Source organism: Hypanus sabinus, chromosome 9 (assembly GCF_030144855.1).
Source record: "Hypanus sabinus isolate sHypSab1 chromosome 9, sHypSab1.hap1, whole genome shotgun sequence".
Taxonomy (NCBI): domain Eukaryota; kingdom Metazoa; phylum Chordata; class Chondrichthyes; order Myliobatiformes; family Dasyatidae; genus Hypanus; species Hypanus sabinus.
The window spans coordinates 55,914,819-55,928,259 of NC_082714.1; the positions used below are offsets into that span (position 1 = coordinate 55,914,819).

Sequence of the window (13,441 nt, forward strand, 5' to 3'; positions counted from 1 at the left end):
ATGTAACCTTCTGCTCTCTAGTATGTATGTGTGTGTGTATATATATATGATTTAACTACTCTATTGACATCCACAAGAGTAAATTCTAATTTTCCCATTTTGGCCAAAGGATTTCATTGCTGTGGAGGACTTCTTACTCTTGTGGGATAACAGCTTTCTTGACGTGGGGGTTGGGGGGGTGGTTAGAAATCAATATGCTTGGCTGGAGAGACTTGTGGCCTCCTCCATGTTGGTCGAAGGAGTTGATTCTGGGATTGCAGGAATTAGTTGTGACTGCTCTGGACATCGTTCTTCTCTAACAATTGACTCTGCTCTCCTCAGCTGATCAATGTGTTGTCTCCAGATGACATCGGACACAATCTCCACTGAGTAGGAGAGTGGTCTAGTTCTGTTGTTAATCTTTCCAGCAACCCACGTTTGATCACTTCTGTAGTCCCTCGTCAGGAATGCTTGTCCAGAAGCATCAAACCTCCTTGTTTGAGGATCCTTCAATTTGTCTCAACTGTTTGTCTTGCATAATCCATCTGAGATTGTGTTTGAGGAGATCCAAGTGTGAACATGAAGGACAACCCAGGAACAGCATAGCTGGTGAGTTGTTGGTTGTTGAGTGTGCTGCACTGCAATATGCAAGGAAGAAACTGGTGAGCTTCTGATTCAGTGTCAGTGTATTGTGTTCTGCTGATGTTGCTCACAGTGTGCTCTTTAAATACTGGACAAACCTTTCTGCCAGGCCACCTGTAGCTGTGTGGTATGGTGCAAATGTAATATGTCCTATTCCATTGATTTTCAGGAATGCCTGAAGCTGTTCCACAACAAACTGTGGAACACCAGTTCTTGAGAAGAGTCTTCTCAACAAATCAACAGTGCAGACAAGATGATTGAGACCACTTTTGGCCACTTTGTAGCTTCATCCACTACTACCAAGAAATTTATGGCCATGAACGGTCCGGCAAAATCCACATGAATCCTCTGCCAGGGCAATGCAGGCCATTCCCAGGGATAGAGAGGTGCTGCTCTTGGTATCCCGAGCAGTACACGGCAAGCTGCCTGATCTGCTGATCTATCCCAGGACACCAGACAAAGCTTCGAGCCAATGCTTTCATTTTGATCATGCCTAGATGACAGGCATATAGCTCCTCCAACACTTTAGCTCTCAGCTTCCATGGTACAACTGTCAATCCCCACATGAGGCAACCTACATCAAGTTCATCCTGGTGTTGGTAAAAATGAGGAAACTAGAGTTTCTGCTGCACATTCCAGCCATTTTGGGTGGCCATGTAGACCAGAGACAGTCTGGGGTCTTTTCTGCTTTCCCTTTAGATCATTTCTGCCATAATAGGAAGACTTTTGGCTTGCCATTAGGGAGAATACGTCAAGAGAAGTGTCCTCTTTTGTCAATTTTTCAGGTATTTCCTTTTCCAAGGGTAAATGGGCATTCCATCAGCATTTTTATGATGAGTTGTTCTCTTGAATTCAATCTTGTAGTTATGTCTTCCGAGAAACAGAGCCCAGCTCTGCATTTGTGGTGTCACTGTTAGTCAAATACCCTTCTGTGGATTGAAAATGTACACCAGTTGATGCTACTGGTAGAAATATTTTACACCCCAAACCAGAGTCAAGGCCTTTCTGTCAATATGTGCATAATTTTCTCTGCAGTGGTAAGGGAATGAGGTGCAAATGTTATGGGGCATTTGCTTCCATCACTCATAACATGTGACATGGCTGCACCTGTACCAGAAGGTGAGATGTCACAGGCAAGCTTCACTGAACGATGTGGATAACAATGTGTGAGTACAATGAGATGTCACTATTTCCTTTACCTTTTTGAAAACCAGCTCACAATGCTTTATCCATTGTCATTTGTTTGTGATCTGTACTTATGAGCTCAAGGGGTGAAACACAGTAGCCAGCTTTGGTAGGAACCTGTTATAGTAATTGACAAATCCTAAAAAGATCCACAACTGTGACACTTTCTTTGGCCTTGAGGCATCCACCACTGCTTGATTTTTCTCAGCGCATCTGTGTAATTCTTGTGATTCAATGGTGTAACCACAGTAAGTGATGCTTGGTTTAAAGAATTCACATGTGTTGCTTCATGCTCTGAGCCCATAATCCTCTAATCTTTTTAATACTGTCTTGAGATTTTGGAGATGTTCCTTATAATCATTACCAGTAACAACGATGTCATCCAAATAACTCTGAGTGCCTGGGAGGTCTTGCAGCACCGAATCCATAGATTTCTGCCAGAGAGCACTTGCAGATGCTACTCCAAAAATAAGCCTATTATAGCAATAAAGCCCTTTTGTGTTTATTATGAGAAATACCTTGTGCTCCTCTTCCATCTCCATCTGTAGATAGGCCTCAGCTAAGACCAATTTGCTGAAGTTTATCTTCCAGAAAGGTTTGCAAAGATATTCTGTATCCTGGGCAGAGGTTGTTGATCTGCTTTCAGTACTGGGTTGATGGTGACCTTAGAATCACCATGGATCCTGACAGGCTCTTCTTCTTGGCTACTGGGACCATTGGCGTTGCCCGTGTGCTCAACCTTGGAAAGAATTCCTTCAGACTCCATACATTCTAGCTCACAGGCTACTTTATTGAAGAGGGTATAAGGAACTGGATATGCTTTGTAAAAGTTGGGTGTGGCATTTTCATTTAACACTATTTTACCTTTGACATGCTTGAGTTTTCCAATGTCATCCTCAGACACTGCTGTGCTTTGTTGGAATTGCTGAAACACCCAGCCAGCGTCCATTTCCATTTTAATTAATTTGCCGTTCACTTTTGGTGTAAGCCATTTTGCTTGTCTCTTGTGTGTTTTCACACTGTAAATCTCAAGGCTACACAGTCTTGTGTCACTCTCATCATTATCAGATTTTTCATCAACAGCATGTAGGTTAGATCTCTTTTAGAACTGCAACTTGACATTTTAATATTTTTCTCTTTCTATGCAGTCTATTTATTTTTGTCTGCCCAACATGCTCTTTGTATGTGACCTACTTTGTTGTATTCTATGAAAGTTTTGTGTTTAAACCTGCATTGGTTTGGTGTATGCAAGCCCCTGCCACAATGGTAGCACAATTTGCTCAGCCACGAAGGTTTCTGTTTTACATTGCAATTTTGTTCACACTTCCGTTCATTCCTGACCAACTCAATTGCGTCTCTGGCTATTGTTTCCATTGATGTAGCGATTTCAACTGTGAGCTGTGCTTCGGTTAGGGATAATTTTTGAATGCTTTCTTGTAAGATTCCATAAATTAAAGTTTATCAGTGCATCTTTAAGCCCATCACTGAACTGACAATGCTCGGATAATTTCTTCAATTCAGCCACATTAGCTACAGTGGACTACCCTTACTTTTGATTCTGCTTATGAAATCTCAAGATTTCTGCAATCAACAGTGGTTTCAGTTCTAAATGATATTGCATTATATTCACCTTACCAGCAAAACTCATTTTGGCTGGTTTGGTTGGACCAGTTAAACTTCTAAGTAAACTGTATAATTTTCCACCCAATGCACTCAGCAACACTGGTACTCATTTCTCATTGGCTATTTCATTTACTTCAAAATACTTACCAATTCATTCAATACGCATTATCCAGTTATCTGATGCACAATCAAACATGTTTATCTTTCCAATGTAGCCTGCCATTTCTGCTTTTTTAAAATTTTATTATTGTCACCCAGTACTCACTGTTTATGAACCTGTGGCAGCACTTGCTGCTTATTAATTTTATCCGTTTCCTGCCATTTTTTAACTCGGCCGTCTCTCTCCCCTTTTGAAGAAAAATATGCTGCACTTCAACAGGTAGGTAGTCATCTTGGGTTTATTTTAAAACTTCCTCATCACCACTGTTATGTTTTTTTAACCTCAGAAAATAAAAGAAAAACAGGGGAGCCTGAGATATTTGTCTACTTAGTTCTTTACTTTAGTGAGGTACTCACATATGACGTGATGGTGTAATGTGAAATATGCCATGCACGTGCATGTTACATATAACCCATAATGAATTATGTAAACAGAGTACTTAATCAAACAATATGTTTAAAGTATTATTGAAATATTAAATACACTACAAATGGCATGAAGAAGTAGGAGAGGGCAAAGCAACGCAGAGGGCAAAGAAATGAAGGGGTTGGGCTGAGTTATTTCTGGGATAAGACAAACCAGATCTAAGTAAATGGAGGGTGAGGCAATGTTCCATGTGGCAGAGGAGGAGAGCACTCTGAAGGGTGAAACAGTAGGTAAGACAATGGGGGGTGTCCGAAAATGTACTGGAGGGGGAGGCAAAGGAGGTGAGGAATGGAACACAAGGCAATGGAGGGTGATCACTGGAGGATAAGACACTGAGAAGGGTTCGGCTATCTATGTGATTTGGAGATGTTTATGCAGATATGAAGAGGCCAATTTTAAAAGTGGATAATGAATTTGGTTAAAACAAAAAGGGAGACAGCAAATTGGGGAATGGTGTGGGAGATGAGAGGGAGAGAAGGAGAGGCGGGATAAAAGATAATAAGGAGGAGAGATTTTGAGGGTCAGGGAGAGGGACATGAAAAACGCCCAGAGAGAACAGATAGACACTGAGAGGAACTCAGCGGATTAAGCAGCATCTGTGAAGGGAAAGGAATTGTCAATTTTCCAGTTTGAGAAGCCACATCAGCACCAAAATAGGGTTTTGACCTGAACATAAAAAATTCCTTTTACCCTGAAATGCTGCTTAACCCTCCAAGTTCCTGCAATAGTTTGTTTTTGTATTTTTGCTCCAGATTCCAGCATCTGGAGTCCCTTGTGTCTCTCGGACTCTGGGAGGAGTAGAGAAGACCAAGAAGAAAAGCTTAAGAGACAGTCTTTGAAGTAAACCAACTCACCAACTTCTTTCCCTACAGTGAGACCCAATATAGACTGACCATCTCTATGGCAGATTGGCCATCGGAATCCTCAGAGGTAGGCCCAAGCACCGACTGCCTGGTAAAGAGTAACTGGCCGGCTGCCCCAGTGGCTTGGTTTGTGACTACTGAGTACCTCAGTGTCAGGATTCATTCCCTTTTCCTTGTGCTGATGTTGGATGGGGACACTACCCACTGTGGGTTGAGAAGATGGGTAATTGGCTGGGTCAGGAAAACAGGTCACATTACTTACTGTCCATATTAACACAGCACACTAGGGACAGATTTCTGGGTTGCTGGAGTGGGTGCTAAGAGGTTATAGGAGCTTGCGGTAACCTGGCAACTATGCAAAGTAGAATGGAATCTCTACTTTCTTGTCAAATTACCGTTAAAAATGAATAGCTGAGGTAGAAATATTCCTTTATTCGGAGAAACTACAAATCCATTATCCCAGAAAACACAGATCCTAGAAAGGAACAGACTGTTCAGCCCACAGTGTTTGTGACAACCATAATGGCAGTTTAAGCTGATCCCATCTGCCTACGTGTGGTCGCTATCCCTCCCTCCCCTGCCCATTCACGTGCTTGTGTGAATGGGTGACACAGTAGCACAGCGGTTAGAGTAATACAATTACAGCACTAGCGATCTGGGATCAATTTCACTGCTTTCTGGAAGGAGTTTGTACGTTCTCCACATGACCACACAGATTTCCATCTACTTCCCAAAGTCGTATGGTCTCATGGGTGTAAGTGGGCAGCGTGGACTTGGTGGGTCAGAAAGTCCTGTTTCTGTGCTGTATCTCTGAATAAATGTCTCTTAAGGGGAAAAAAATGGGCTTGCTTTATGAATGAGGTGAGAGGACATGGTCCTGTGATTACCTGGAACACAGTCCAGCATTGCTACGTAGCTGTGGTGGGTGAGATAGTATGACTGTGGAATCAGGATTGATACAGAGCAGCAGTCATTTGGATTTTCTTGGGATTAATATGGGTGTGCAGAATGCAACTGAAGCAGTAAATGTAATTTTAGATTTGAGCCGTGCTTTAGAGAGGTGGCAAGGCAGGGGCATTAGACTGTGGTTTAGAGGGGTCTGTGAGGGAAGAGTGAGTATTGCTTTTAATTTCTGGCTGATACATGGCAAAATGATATAGTAATATTGGACTGGGTTTGACAGACTGTGGAGGTATTAGTGTGATGAGCAGTTTGGGACGGGACTAGGCTGTGTAGCAGTGGAGTTAGGTTTGAATACATGATAGAGATTGGAAAGAGAGGAGGGGCTTGTTTTATTTGACTCAGCCCAGTGGGAGAGCATGTTGCTGGAGCAGCCTGGATTATGCCAAGAGCGTGAGGTACTTGAGTAGTTGTGTGGTCAGAGTGTGCCACTGGAATGATACTCTTATTGGCAGGGGGCACCGAGGGGCGATGAGGAAACAGGAATACTTTGGGATTTATAAGGGCTATGGGAAGTGAATCAGTAAAATTAGTTTGGGATTGCTAAAGTCACGGAGAGATCAGACCAGTAGGATTAGTTTGGAATTGATGTGTGGATGTTCTGAGAGGTCAAGGCAGTAGGATTAATTTGGGATTGGAATAGAGGATGGGCAGAAAGATTAATAGTGACCTAAATGGCTGCCTTTTACACTGAAACCTTTGCAGTGTGAAAAGAACTATTCCACAGCCTGCTCTGTGTAATTGAGCTACATATTCTGCCCCTGAAACCTCTGTCCTTCAACAGGGAAATGTCCAGTCGAAGTAATTGCAAACTGTGGCTACACCGGCTGCAATTGAAGATTTGTTCATCTCTTCCCTTTGTTTCCCCTCTGTTTGATTTGTAGTTGACACTGTGCTAGCAGAGGGACTGGACAAAGGAATTAGTTTATGACATGTTTAATGACCACTACTCTTACAGCCCACCCCTCCCACCCCCAGTCATTCTTTGGTGCTTTAAGTACTTCTGAAATGCAGTATCAGCAGGAAAAGCAGCAGCCAAGGTGTGCACAGGAAACTCCTAGTAACAATTTGTCCCAAGGGCTGATTTCTCCCCCTTTTCTCACTTAAGGTTATCAGCAGTTGATTGGAGGTGGAATGTGACTCCAAGCAGTCTCTTATGCAACAGTGGCAATTTACCAAGAAAATAAATTATCTAAAGGTCAGAGGGAACAAAAGCTAAAACAATGTTTCCTCCAAAATAAAATGCATTGAGCAGGGGTTATATGCATAAAATCAGCTCAGTCTCTTAAGTAACATAGTCATCAAAGTTAATTACTTGGAAATTTACCCAATCACTTCCACTCTGGTTGGCTATGATATTGTTACAATTCCTAGAAATTCCAGTACAATATCAGGGAACACTGGAATAGCGTCAATATTATGAGCCTAGACTAGTTGGATCATTGCCTCACCACATAAAATTTCAATTGATTTATAAGCTATAAGAATGTTGGGTACCTTCACAGGCATGATAGGCAAGCATACCCATCTTTTCTTAAGGCATGGCATAAGCCAATGGCTTGAGCAGACTTGTGGTTAGTGGAGCTGAAGGGCAATGTTTCTGGGGAAATCAGACTCAGCTAGGATGAATATTATAGGAAGACAGGGTTGTAGTGATATAAACTGCTGCGAGCAGGGGCCCGATGGGAATGAACTGTTACAAAGTCAGTTCAATTAGTTTGTGGTTTGCCAGAGGTTCTTTAAAGATCATTTTGCCCCAGGGATGCACAGCACAAGCACTCCAAGGTAACACGTCCATATTTTTCTGCAATTCTGAAGTTCTCCAGCCCACCATTGCATAATGCCCTGATGTAAAAATATAATCTGGGTTACAAGGATAAGTTACAAAGAACCTGCTTGAAATTTCTGAGCAATGTGAAATGATAGTATTTCACTCTGCAAAAGTTTGTTTCTACTATTGGGAAGGATAACTTGATCAGGGAATGGCTCACAGAGGGGGATATACAATTGGAGGGGAGGTACAGAGATGGAAAAAGGCAAACCAGTAGGTAGATCGGGCATTGGCTTGCAAGGCAAGTGGACTGGAAGGGAAAATTGTCTCTGTTTTAGAGGACTGTGGCACAGACGTATATAGAGTGTTGATCAATGCAAGAGAATATGATACTGTTGCAATCACAGAGACATGGCTGAGCAGTGTTAATTTCTCACAGCTCCTGCCACCTAACTGACCACTGGCCTTCTGCTGTCCATGTGGAGTTTGCATGTTGTCTCTGTAGATCTCCTACAGGTGTTCCAGAATCTTCCTATATCTCAAAGAGGTTAATTGGCCACTGTAAATTTCTCCCTTGTGGGAGGGGGTGGAAATAAATGGGGGAATGAGACTGATGCCTCCTTGGCATTAAAATATGAAATTTGTTCTGACAAACTTACAATACTAGTGTCTGAGCTTGTTTCTGAATTTAACTTTCAGGACTGGATTTATTCTGTTTTATCTTATGAGAGGGATTACTCAACTACGATTACTGTAAACAGGTAAGCTCATGGTTGGCTGAGTATCGGGATCCGTTCTTAAAAACATCTGGAGAAGGTTGGAAGGGTCTTTGATTTTTCCAAAACTCATTTCATTCTGTTGGTGCCTGACATGTTGCAATCAGCAAACCCATGAAAATAATACAACGTCCAAAGTACATCTGCACGTCACAGATTCAGAGAAGAATTCCCTTGAGACAACTGAGATTCATTGACAGAAAAAAAACTGAGTCGAAGAATGAATTTCTTTTGAAGGTGGAGTGATGATCTAATTAAGATGTATACAATGATTAAGTTATCAATAGGGTCAATAAAGAGAAACTGCAACTGTGCATCCCCAAACTTCCCCCCACCCTAACCACTCAGAGGAGTTCGGAACAAGGAGAGCTGGAACAGTGTGTTGGGACAGGTAACAGGCACTGTCAAATTAATGAGAAAATAAATCAGAAAAAAAGTTTTTAACTGTAATCTCAATTTTTTAACAGATCAAGTGTCCTGAAACTAAACCTGTATTTCCAAGAGATTAATTTCAGGACAATACAAGAGGACCCAGCCTTAACAGTAAGTTTCCATAGTACATATAATCCTTTTCGACGTTCATTCTGCCTGTCACAGCTGAGGTTCACTCTACATTCTGGTTCCAGGCAAAATGTCACGCATCAGGTGTGCAGAATCAAAGGGTACAAAACTCAGGCTTGGAAGGAGTATCCCATTGCTGGGGTAGAATCCATGAGAGGGAAGGATGTTCACAGATAGTTCGGAAGGTGTAGAACTACCTTCGTTGGGTGGCTAGGCTCCATTATTGGGGAGCACATGTGGATCTTCAGCCTAAGATAAAGTTCCTCGTGTACTACGATGAGGGTTAGGGTTAGGGTGAAGAAGCAACACCTTATATTCCATCTGGGTAGCCTGCAACCTGATGGCATGAATATCAGTTTCTTCTTTCAATCAAAAAAAACCCATCCCCCCCTTCCTCACCTGTTCATCACCTCCTCCTCCTTCCTTTTCTCATATGGTCCGCTCTCCTCTCCTATCAAATTCTTCCTTCTTCAGCTCTTTACCTTTCACATCCTCCTGATTTCACCTTCCAGCTATCTTCCCCACTTTTTCGTTCTGCTGTCTTCCCCCTTCTCAATCCTCAAGAAGGGTCGCGGCCCAAAATGTAGGCTTTATTAATTTCCAAAGATGCTGCCTGGCCTGTTAGTACTTTGTGTGTGTGCTTTGTTTCTACTCTTTCAGATTGACTGGCTTCCCTCCCAGCTGGGCGGACAGTTTGGGTTCTGGATGGGCGGATCCATCCTGTGCATCATTGAACTGATGGAGATCATGATTGACTGCCTGTGGATCACTGTCATCAAGGTGGTGAAGTGGTTCATGGAGCGCAGGTCCCGTCGAGCTCAACCACACTGCTCGCACTCTCCACCAAGCGTCTGTCAGTCAGTGGAGGAGCATGTAAACACTGGATTCCAGCTGGAGCCGGAAGGAGGCCACTTGGAAAGGCCGTGTGCCTTGGAAGTCCCGGGTACACCTCCTCCTCAGTACGACTCACTCCGGATCTATCCAACCAGCAAAGCCACCAACACTTGGGACTGAAACTATAGTTAAAGAATTCTGTTTGAGCTTTATTTCATGGACATTAATAGTGGATCTTCCAACATCCTCAGAGGGTATAAAAAAGAAAACAACTTGCTTGAATCTGGATGGCACAATACAGCTATCTCACTAAATAGTCACATAGCTGGACCAGGAAAGAAAATAATTAGTATATTTCAGAATCTCAGGCTGACTCAACTCACTTCAGATTGAAACATTTAATTATCTAAAGCAGAAAGCACAGCAGACAATTTGCCCACAGTACCTTCTCATAAACAGCACACCACCACCCAAGCAGGTACGATGTTACAACGGTTTTTTTTTAGGAGATAGTGCTCTGGAACCTAATAAATCCCACCACCCTCATCGCATCATCAGCCTGTGGGATGGACATCAAATTCTCAAATTTGCAGTATCCAATCCTCCTTTGTACCTTCCTGACCCACTTAGAAACATAGAAAACCTACAGCACAATACAGGCCCTGCAGCCCACAAAGCTGTGTTGAACATGTACTTACTTTAGAAATTACCTTGGGTTACCCATAGCCTTCTATTTTTCTGAGCCCCATGTACCTATCCAGGAGTCTCTTAAAACACCCTATCATATTCGCCTCCACCACCATCACCGGCAGCCCATTCCACGCACTTACCACTCTGCGTAAAATAAACTTATCCCTGACATCTCCTCTGTACCTACTTCCAAGCACCTTAAAACTATGTCCTCTCGTGCTAGCCATTTCAGCCCTGGGAAAAAGCCTCTAACTATCCACAAAATCAATGCCTCTCATCATGTTATACACCTCTATCAGGTCACCTCTCATCCACTGTCGCTCCAAGGAGAAAAGGCTGAGTTCACTCAGCCTATTCTCAAAAGGCATGCCCCCAATCCAGGCAACATCCTTGTAAATCTCCTCTGCACCCTTTCTATGGTTTCCACATCCTTCCTGTAGTGAGGCAACCAGAACTGAGCACAGTACTCCAAGTGGGGTCTGACCAGGGTCCTATATAGCTGCAACATTACCTCTCAGCTCCTAAATTCAATCCCACGATTGATGAAGGCCAATGCACCATATGCCTTCTTAACCACAGAGTCAACCTGTGCAGCAGCTTTGAGTGTCCTACAGACTCGGTCCCCAAGATCCTTCTGATCCTCTACACTGCCAAGAGTCTTACCATTAATACTACATTCTGCCATCATACTTGACCTACCAAAATGAACCACATCACATCTATCTGGGTTGAACGCCATCTGCCACTTCTCAGCCCAGTTTTGCATCCTATCAATATCCTGCTGTAACCTCTGACAGCCCTCCTCACCATCCACAATACCTCCAACCTTTGTGTCATCAGCAAATTTACTAATCCATCCCTCCACCTCCTCATCCAGGTCATTTATAAAGATCACAAAGAGAAGGGGTCCCAGAACAGATCCCTAAGGCACACCACTGGTGACTGACCTCCATGCAGAATATGACCCATCTACAACCACTCTTTGCCTTCTGTAGGCAAGCCAGTTCTGGATCCACAAAGCAATGTCCCCTTGGATCCCATGTCTCCTTACTTTCTCAATAAGCCTGCATGGGGTACCTTATCAAATGCCTTGTTGAAATCCATATAAACTACATCTACTGCTCTTCCTTCATCAATGTGTTTAGTCACATCCTCAAAAAATTCAATCAGGCTCGTAAGGCACAACCTGCCTTTGAAAAAGCTATGCTGACTATTCCTTATCATATTATGCCTCTCAGTATCTTTTCCATCAACTTACCAACCACTGAAGTAAGACTCACTGGTCTATAATTTCCTGGGCTATCTCTCCCTTACTTGAATAATGGAACAACATTCCCAACCCTCGAATTCTCCGGAACCTCTCCCATCCCCATTGATGATTCAAAGATCACTGTCAGAGGCTCAGCAATCTCCTCCCTCGCCTTCCACAGTAATCTGGGGCACATCTTGTCTGGTCCTGGTGACTTATCCAACTTGATCCAAAAGCTCCAGCACATCCTCTTTCTTAATATCTACATGCTCAAGCTTTTCAGTCCATTGTAAGTCATCCCTACAATAGCCAAGATCCTTTTCCGTAGTGAATACTAAAGCAAAGTACTCATTAAGTACGTTTGCTATCTCGTCCAGTTCCATACACACTTTTCCACTGTCACACTTGACTGGTCCTATTCTTTCACATCTTATCCTCTTGCTCCTCATATTTGTAGAATGCCTTGGGGTTTTCTTTAACCCTGTCCGCCAAGGCCTTCTCATGGCCCCTTCTGGATCTCCTAATTTCTTTCTTAAGCTCCTTCCTGCTAGCCTTATAATTTTATAGATCTCTATCATTACCTAGTTTTTTGAACCTTTCATAAGCTCTTCTTTTCTTCTTGACTAGATTTACAACAGCCTTTGAACACCATGATTCCTGTACCCGACCATCCTTTTCCTGTTTCACTGGAACTTACCTATGCAGAACTCCATACAAATATCCTCTGAACTTTTGCACATTTCTTCCGTACACTTCCCTGAGAACATCTGTTCCCAATATGTGCTTCCAAGTTCTTGCGTGATAGCCTCATATTCCCCCTTACTCCAATTAAACTTGCCCTATCACTCTGTCTTTATTTCCCTCCCCCATATATCCATCTGCCCATCACCAACACACTCCTCCCACTTGTTCCCCATCCCATCCCCATTTTTACTCCATCTTCTTTAACTCTTTGACACTTCTAACACTTTCCAGTTTCTGACATAATTCCCAGAGTCACCCCCTCATCTCATCTGGATTCATCCGTCACCTACCAGTTATTACTCCACCTTTCCCCCTCTTTCTTTCCAATCCAGATGAAACGACTCAGCCCAAAATGTTGATTGCCCATATGCTTCCAGAGATGCTGCCTCACCCACTAAGTTTGCCAGCATTTCCTATGTTGCTCACCGACACCATCTTCTGCAGTGCAGGCCTTTCTCGGTACTACACTGAATCTGGAGATGACCTGTTACAATAACCCTTCGCTCAAAGGCAGATGTGCTGACAATATTGAAACTGCAGTACAGAATCAGGTTTAATCTCACTGGCAGATGTTGTGAATACAAGTTAGTCACAAGTACACTACAAAATTATGATCAATAAACTAAGCAATAGGGCTATTAATTAAAAATAAGGGGGTTTAAATCATTACTTGCTCTGGAAAAATAAAAATATATTTATTTTTTTAAATGTTTTCTTTGGAAGATGGAAATAAATGTGTATGTCAGGAAGTCTGAAGTTGCGTGTTTCTTTTGGACGTCAATGTTCTAGAAGCCTACCATAGTAATGACAAGTTTGCTTGAAACAATAATTGAAAATCAAAAAAACCTGCAGATGCTGGAAATCTGAAATGAGCATGTAACATGCTGAAGGCATTCAACAGTATTAGCTTGGAGATTTCATCTCAATCAGGAAATTAAGGGTACAAGTTATAAATTGATAGGTTGAGTAGAGGGGTGC

General features: G+C 42.7%; 1 protein-coding gene across 4 annotated transcripts in view; it reads left to right on the top strand.

Annotated features, from left to right (window-relative positions):
* Nucleotides 1–13,212, top strand: part of LOC132399415 (amiloride-sensitive sodium channel subunit beta-like) — a 52,932-nt gene extending 39,720 nt beyond the window's left edge. For all 4 annotated transcript variants that reach the window (XM_059979721.1, XM_059979724.1, XM_059979720.1 and 1 more), the window contains exons 11-14: nt 4,888–4,945; nt 8,309–8,370; nt 8,853–8,928; nt 9,607–13,212. In XM_059979721.1, the coding sequence (XP_059835704.1) occupies nt 4,888–4,945; nt 8,309–8,370; nt 8,853–8,928; nt 9,607–9,960 (550 nt within the window). In that variant the 3' untranslated portion in view covers nt 9,961–13,212. The remainder of the gene's footprint in view (nt 1–4,887; nt 4,946–8,308; nt 8,371–8,852; nt 8,929–9,606) is intronic.
* The last annotated feature ends 229 nt before the right edge of the window (nt 13,213–13,441 follow it).